The 8445-nt window shown below is 55.1% G+C and overlaps 1 protein-coding gene across 1 annotated transcript in view; it reads left to right on the top strand.

The window, feature by feature from the left end:
• The window catches only part of KY (kyphoscoliosis peptidase), a 58962-nt gene that overhangs the window by 39970 nt on the left and 10547 nt on the right, over positions 1-8445 (top strand). The window contains exon 8 of the mRNA XM_004715993.3: positions 1279-1396. Coding sequence (XP_004716050.2) covers positions 1279-1396 — 118 coding nt within the window. The remainder of the gene's footprint in view (positions 1-1278; positions 1397-8445) is intronic.

Here is an 8445-nt window from a genome sequence, read left to right on the forward strand (position 1 = left end):
CTAGATCACTATGGAAGCAAACAGCCTCCGCTTTCCCCCTCGGCCCCTCACCCACACACCACCAGGGTGTCTTTTCTTACACACAGGACCTGCTGCTTTACAGCCAATTCCAACTCAGAGCAAGCCTCCATAGGATGCTCGAGGCTAGAGATATTGATGGGAACAGTAAGCCTCATCTTTCTCTCATGGAGGAACTAGTGGGTTTGAACCACAGACCATGCAGTTAACAGTCGAATTGTACCCACTATTACACAAGCGCTCCCTTTCCTACCCACCAAACCAAACTTACTATATGGAGTCCATGCCAACTTACAGCGACCTGATAGCACCAAGTCGAACTGTCCCTCTGGGCTTCCAAGGCTATAATGCCTCATGGGAGTAGAGAGTCTATACTTGGGAGTCGAGAGCCTCATCTTTCTCCTGCAGAACAGCCGGTGGTTTCAAACTGCTGACCACCTTGCAGCCCAACCTGTAACCCACTACACCCCCAGGCTCCCATGTCCTTCACACAGTTGGCTGTTAGCAGGTATTTCTAGAATAAGCAAAAATGATAGGATATTCCTAGCAGAGGTGTGTGAACAAGTGTCTTTTAATGTCTTATTTAAACAAGAGCATTACTGGGGGGGAGTCCTTCTCTCTCTCTCTCTCTCTCTCTCTCTCCATCTCTCCATCTCTCCATCTCTCCCTTTACCGGCCACAGTGTTTTCTTCTCACGGCCTCGCCACAGCCTTGCGACTCCTTCACAGGTCGCAATGTGGGCCCCCTGTGAAACCATTCACTACAGATGCAGAGTAGCCACAAGTGAGCCCATACTTACCTTGCTTACTGGGCTTTCTCCAAAGGATGGTCCATTTGAAAGAGAGGCTTCGCTTCCATAGGGCGGTGCCATGGGGTTGGGAGAGAGAGAGGAGCCAGCCATAGCTGGAAGCAGAGTCTTTGTCACAGCTTGCTAAAAGGTGAAAATGACCACTACAAACTAGTAAGTAAGCACAATGAAACCCGTGCTTACCTTGCTTGCTGGGCACCCCAAGCCAGAGGAGCCTGCGGCCTGCTCTGCGCCAGTCTCATTCTTGCGGTCGGCGGCACCTGTTCAGAAAGGCGGCCTTGTCCAGGCTCCCTGAGGGCAGGGCCCGCTTCCACTCAGCCACGATGGCTTCTCTAAGGGAGGGGCAAGGCCATGCCAGCCCACGGAGGGAGCAGAGCATCACGGCCTCCTCAGCTCCCGCCTGGGCCACCTGCCCGGGCCTGGCCCCTCACAGGCCCTCCTCTGCCCTCCAGAGTACGACCTCCTGGCTGCCCAGCAGAAGGACCGGCAAGCCTTCAAGCCCACCGACATCCTGCGGACCCAGAAGACCAACTGCGACGGCTACGCTGGCCTCTTTGAGAAAATGTGCAGGTAGGAAAGGGTCCCTCCAGAGGCAGCCAGTCCGAGGGGTGCAGACCATCCCCCACGGCCCCTTGCCCCTTCCGGAGTACCGCCCGCCTTTGCCTCCACGCCAGCCCAGCACCGAGGTTTGCAAACTCTGCGCTGGAATCCAAGCGAGTCCCGAAAAGGTCAATTTCTCCTTTTAAAACGCAGCGTAATTGACTTTGTACCATCTGCCGAGCTTCGCCATGCATTAACATAATGGCAGACGAATGCTCGGAGATAATTTGGTTATAAAAGGCCCCTTTTCCGCCTTCTCTCGGCTCTGCACAGCTGAAGGTTAGAAGAAAGGCAGCCCGGGTGGGAGGAGGGCGCTGCCAATGCCAAGGGGATGGGAAAGGCGGTCCCCCGGCTGGCGCAGGGCCCTCGCCCAGAAACAAAAGGTCTCCTGCCTGAACGATGTGGCCTTTGAATGGCTAAGCCGCTGCTCCTCTGGGAGCCTTGGGCTGTGCTCCGGCTCTGGCCGCGGAGGCGAAGGCAGGCAGGGTTTCAGGCTGCCTGGGCGGCTGCAGCCAACGGGTCTTCTCAGGTCCTGGGGCTCCGGTCCCCAGCACAGCGCCTGGGAACGCATCCCAGGGCAGGCCGTTGTGATGAGTTATTGCAACAGTGCATCTGACGCCTGGGGAACCCGCCATGCCCCCCTGGAGCCCGGCCCCAGCCTCGCCCTGCCGGATCCGTCACCCCTCCCAGGCGCAGGCGCAGACACACGCTGGCCCTGCCGGTGCCGCAGCCTTCCAGCTCTGGCTTCTAGTCGCCTGTTCTTCCCTTCTGCCGCCTCCAAGGCCTTTCTGAGACCGCAGCGCACAGACAACCAGGCAGATCAGAGAGCAGGGGACACTGCCCGGCCACTACCCTTGCCCCTCCCAGAACAGCCCTCTCCCACCCACCACATGCTGCCTGCCCTTCTCAGGGACCCCTGGCCCTGGCTCTGGGTTCCTGAACAAATGCAAAGCTGGAGGGGTCCTGCAGGGGGTCCTGCCACGTCTACCCCAGCCTCCTCTCCAGACCCACCTCCTTTAGCACTTCCCGTACGTGCGGCTCCTCACGTTCACCACTCCCCTTCCCTGATACTCCTTCCAGGGACCTTCCCTCTCTTGATTTCCCCATAAAAAAAGCCTGCCTGCCATCGAGGCACCTCTGACTCACAGCAAGCCTGGAAGGCAGGATAGAACTGCCCCTGTGGGTCTCCAAAAGTGTAACTCTTTACGGGAGTAGGAAGCCACCCCTCTCGCCCACGGAGTGGCTGGTGCTTCCGAACTGCTGATTCTGCAGTTAGCAGCCCAACCCTCAACCACTGCGCCACTGCTCCTACTTTGAATGTCCTAGTGTTCCTTTGTGCCTGCTCCCCAGTTACCCTGGGAAGCCCTGGTGGTATCCAGGCTAAGCACTCAGCTGTTACTCAAAACTTTGGTAGTTCGAAACCACCAGCTGCTCGGAAGGAGAAAAATGAGGCTGTCTGTTCAGAGGAGCTTCCAGCCTTAGAAAGCCTCTGGGGCACCTGTGCTCGGGGCCCATGGGGTCACCTGGAGTCAGAGTAGACTTGATTCCAGTAGACTTTTGTTGTGGTGTTACTTTATTTCTTCAGACCCTTTTTAAAAATTTAAAACCCTGTCTTTATTGTAGACCATCTATAAACTGCTCAGGAACAACGAGAAGAAACATTTACATTACCCCGAACGCCAGCACGTAGAGAAAATACTGCTCATGTTTGGTCACATTTCTGGCCTTTGTTCTGGGCACACAGACCTGACCTGTGCTGTCTCTTCACTCGCGTCTAGAACCAGGGCTTCCCTCCCTCTTTCTGTCTCTCGAAAGAACAGCTTCTCTCGGGACCCTACACACCCAAGTCCAAAACCAAACCCACTGCTGCCGAGACACCTGTGACTCCCCAGGGCAAAGTCGAAGTGCGCCCTGGGGTTTCTGAGACTAGATCACTATGGAAGCAAACAGCCTCCGCTTTCCCCCTCGGCCCCTCACCCACACACCACCAGGGTGTCTTTTCTTACACACAGGACCTGCTGCTTTACAGCCAATTCCAACTCAGAGCAAGCCTCCATAGGATGCTCGAGGCTAGAGATATTGATGGGAACAGTAAGCCTCATCTTTCTCTCATGGAGGAACTAGTGGGTTTGAACCACAGACCATGCAGTTAACAGTCGAATTGTACCCACTATTACACAAGCGCTCCCTTTCCTACCCACCAAACCAAACTTACTATATGGAGTCCATGCCAACTTACAGCGACCTGATAGCACCAAGTCGAACTGTCCCTCTGGGCTTCCAAGGCTATAATGCCTCATGGGAGTAGAGAGTCTATACTTGGGAGTCGAGAGCCTCATCTTTCTCCTGCAGAACAGCCGGTGGTTTCAAACTGCTGACCACCTTGCAGCCCAACCTGTAACCCACTACACCCCCAGGCTCCCATGTCCTTCACACAGTTGGCTGTTAGCAGGTATTTCTAGAATAAGCAAAAATGATAGGATATTCCTAGCAGAGGTGTGTGAACAAGTGTCTTTTAATGTCTTATTTAAACAAGAGCATTACTGGGGGGGAGTCCTCCATCATTTTGATCAAAACCCTCAGGTTTGTTTTCGTTTTTGAAATCATAGACCCGTTCCTTCTTTAGCCACTATGAACAGCCTTGCATGGCCCAGAAAGAACGCCAGCAAGCCCCCCTCTAGTCCTTCTTACAGCTGTTCCTTTGGCAAAGTGCTTCACCCTCGGGGGGCCTCCGTGCTCTCACGTGTCCAATGGGACAATGGCGGCCCGAGGACGGAATGAGAACATCCCGTTTGGGGGCTGCGAGCCTGACTCTGGGAATGTTCATTGCTTTGTTGACTTTCCGCGCGTTGGGAAGTCTTTCTGCTCTGTGGAATTTTGCCGCACACTCCGGCAGCCCACCCAGATGCACACAACTGACAGGTGCCCTGTGTGAGACTGTCCGCTCTTTGGCCTGGTCCAAACGCTTAACAAAGGCCATCCTCTGGCCTGCGGCTGCCCATTTGCGCACATCCCTGCACTTCACACCACTCACACAGTCAGGCCTCCTACCGGGCCGTCACCGTGCACACGGCTCCTCACGCTGCCCAGGGTGTTTAACAGCTCGCAGTTTAATCCTTTTAGCTTTCCCCTGAAGATCAGTAACCCTATCCATGCCTCGCTTTCTTAATTCCCCCTAACTTTAACATAACTGCCAATGCTTTTGGTAAATTCATTAGCTGATCCCCCAGGAACCAAAGAGATGTCATCTACACTTGGCGGTTTCTCCAGACGCAGTTGCCAGGGTGGCCTCTTGGAGAGAGCTGTGCCCTGCTGGCCCCCATTTCTTGCCACCGAACCGCTCCACCTCCCCTCATTGGTCTCATTAAGAGCTGATTGAATAGAACGATTTGATGGGGGAACCCAGGTGTGTTCACAACATCCTTCATTTCCTCATCTTCCTTCCCAATTAACCCAGATGCTTTCATTGTGTTGTTAGGGCTATTACCAGGGGTGGGTTACCTACCTAACAAGCAAGGTAAGCATAGGCTTACTTGTGCTTACTTGCTGAACTGAGGTGAACAATCGGAAAACACATGCAACTGTTCACTACAGATGATGTGATGAGAAACACGGAAATTGTTCACTACAGATTAGTAAGTATAAGTAAGCCCATGCTTACCCTGCTTGCTGGTTACATGCTGTACCAACAGGCACTATAACATTGAAAACAGAGTTTGATCCTATTGGGGAGAGACAGATGCCAGCCATATCTAGAAATGGAACCTTTGATGTGGCAAAAAAAAAGAAAAGAAACTCTTCACAGATGAGTAAATAAGCACAGGTAAGTCTGTGCTTACTAGCAGCTCCTGTTACAATCGCTGACTTTCTACAGAGAGTTGGTGGTGCACACTGGGTCTCTCGTGGCCTCGGGGTCCACTCTCCCCACGGCCGTAACTGATTCAGGCTCCGTACCCACACTTGCCTCCAGTCCCTCCTGCCCGCCCCTGCTTCGGTGGCTCCAACGCCCCTGCCTCAGTGGTTTCCCAAGGAGATGTGTGAAGAAGCCGGGGACTTGTTACCAGTGAGACCCTGGTGGTGAAGGCTGGTTGTCACCAGTCAGCTGTTGGCATGCCTTTCCATCCCTCTCCCAGCTGCCACAGAGGGAAAGCAGGCACATTGCCCTGGGTGGCTGCTTCCAGTCACCCCCATTTCCTCCAAGGCCCCCAAGCATGGGAGTGGCTTTCTAGACCTCCTGGGAGATGCAGGTTTATTTAAATTGTCCCCCAAACCTGACTTTATTAGGTAAGACCTTAGAAAGGGACTTCTAAAAGCCCTTGTCCCAGCCTCATGGCTACAGAGAGAAACGACACCACAATAACACACCATCTCACACTGCTCCTGCCTCTGTAGAGAAAGACAAACTCTTCATTCTTGAAAAGGCTGGCGCAATCGCTGCTGACCTGTGCACATGTGTGTTAGGACCACTGCTTTTTCGTCCTGCTTAGCTGTGTGTCCCCAGCCACATCAGCACCTTTCTGTAGCCCTGAGTCTTCAACTGCCAGTGAGTAAGTTGCCAAGGTCCCCTCTAGCTCCAAGCAGGCCCTTGGAGGCCCACACTAAGAGTGTGGTGGAGGGTGACTGAGTGATGGAAATCTGGCTTTCCACGGGGACCCTGGCTTCCATTCTGGGCCTAGGTGCCTCGTGTGCCACCTGCAGCCGTCTGTCTGGCCGGCAGGCTGCTATGATGCCGAATAAATGTTAGAGGAGCTTCCAGACTCAGACAGACTAGAAAGGCAGACCTGAGGATCTGCTTCCAAAAGTCAGCCAATGCAAATCCTCTGGGTCACAACAGCCTGGTCTGGCCCTGCTCTGGAGCCTGAGAGCAGCTAACAACATACCAGCCACCCACCTCGCCATAAGGATCGCGTAGGAAAGCAAAGGAAGGGCACAGAACTGGAGCATAAAGGAGCCCTCAGGTTGGCAAGAGAGTCACAACATGCATGTGGCACCTGAGTCCTGACTGCCGCGTGGAAGGCCTCATGTTTTCAACAGGATTCCCACAGCAGCTTGGCCGGTTGCCTTTCCTGCAAAGGACCTCCCTTCCTCGCTTCTCGCCTCCTTTTGCCCCACTCGGCGCAGAGGTCTTGGGAGCAGGGACCAGAGCTGGGGAAGCCCACTCTGGTCAGGGCCCAATGTGCGTAGGGCGTGCCTGCCCCTGTCCACACACACGCGCACACACGCTCACACACACACTGTTGCTCGGGTTGGGCAGTGCTGCTGGTGGAGGCTGTGCCACCGCAGCTCGGGAGAACCTGAACCAACTAACACTGTAGAAAGCGACTGCCGGAGCCTTGATCCAACACCCTCCTCCCCTGAGGACACATGGCATTGCGTTATCGTCCGAATCATACACGCTTTTAAAATCATAAGGCCGATGCGGTCCCTGAGGGTAAGCCACTGCTCTTCAGCACCTCATCCCCGCCACTCCCCAGCAAGCCACATTGGGTGCTGATGGGTGGTCGTTGGGGTCCTGTCCCGTTCTCAGAGTGGGTTTCTGAGCCCTGGAGCCTGCTGGTGCTGCAGGGTGCTGCCGGGAGGCCTTGCCCAGCGTTTCCTGGGCCTGTATTTTCTCTTGGTGGCTTGGCATGTGCGCCAGCCCCGAGGTATGGAGGTGGGGTGTTGGGCTTGTCGAGACCATCGGAAGTGACAACCAAAACTCCGCAAGCTGAGGCCCATGGGTGATACTATGGGGCCCAGAATGAGGGTCGGAGCTCTTTCAAAAAACAGACCAAATGGGTTACTCTCCAGTTGGTCCCCACTCCTTGCAGCCCAGTGAGTGTGGCGGCGTAGAATTTCTCCACACAGGCGGGTTTCCATGGCCCCCACGTTCGCAAAAGTAGATCGCCGGCCTTCTTCACAGGGGCTCTGGGAGCCTCAAACCACCAGGCTCTCAGTTCATCATTGACCATGTGCACCGCCGGGGGTTCCTGGGGACAGGAGTGTCTCCTGCCTTCAGCTCAGCACACAAAGGAGACCTGGTTGCGCATTGGCTGCCAACCACAAGGTCAGCAGTTTGAGACCCCCAGCTGCTCCACAGGAGAAAGATGAGGCTCTGGAAACCCCCAGGGCCAGTTCTACGCTGTCCTAGACGGTCACTGTGAGTTAGTTGGAATAGACTCGATGTCAGTGAGTTTGGTCTTTTTGTGATTTCATCCGGGCTCACAGCCGGTCAGGGTTCAGAGATAGGCTTTGCTTCTGGACCGTGAGCACCGTTCACAGGGGTCAGCCGATTCATAATAGTAGCCAAATGACAGTTCTGAAGGAGCAACAAACATAATTTTATGGTTGGGGGTCACCACCACATGAGGCACGGTATTAACGGGGGACAGCCTGAGGAAGATTGAGAGCCCCTGCTCCAGGTGAGGGTCAGCACATCGCCTCCACTCCCTGTGCCGGTGCAGTGCTTGTCCACGGCGTATGCGGCTGTGTGCGTAGAGCCGGTGGTTTTATTGAAATGAAACGATGGTCCGCCATCCTGACTGGCAGCCAGCTTCAGGGCACAAACACACGGGCCTTATCTCTCCAGGCGGGAGAAGGCCACCAGGTAAGGATGTCCCTGGCAGGTGGTCACGCTCAGCCCAGCTTCCCCCACTCCTGTCCAGAGGGCTCCAGGTGAACGCCCCGCTGTGTACCTTCTCAGGCTTGGGTGCTTCGCGCCCGTCCCCCCACTTGGTTCTTCACAGCTTACTTACATCCACTTCTCCCCTCAGAGGGACAGCATCCCCCAAATTCCCTAGACTCCCTCCAGGAACACCCACTTCTCCCCGGAGGACAGCTAGGCAGAGTTTGACCAGCGCCGGTAAGGTGCCCATTTACCCAGACCAGTCAGGGCCGTGTGGTGCCAGGGCTCCTCCTCTGCCCTGAGAGGAAAGCACTCATGAGAGGACCCTCAGCGGCCTCCTCAGTCAGCTCGCCTGCAGGCAAAAGGCGCCATTCCGAGACCCCTCCACAGCACACCAGCAATTGATGTGCACAGC

This window comes from Echinops telfairi, unplaced genomic scaffold, assembly GCF_000313985.2.
Source record: "Echinops telfairi isolate 266 unplaced genomic scaffold, ASM31398v2 ScPeMD7_7422;HRSCAF=8460, whole genome shotgun sequence".
Classification (NCBI taxonomy): domain Eukaryota; kingdom Metazoa; phylum Chordata; class Mammalia; order Afrosoricida; family Tenrecidae; genus Echinops; species Echinops telfairi.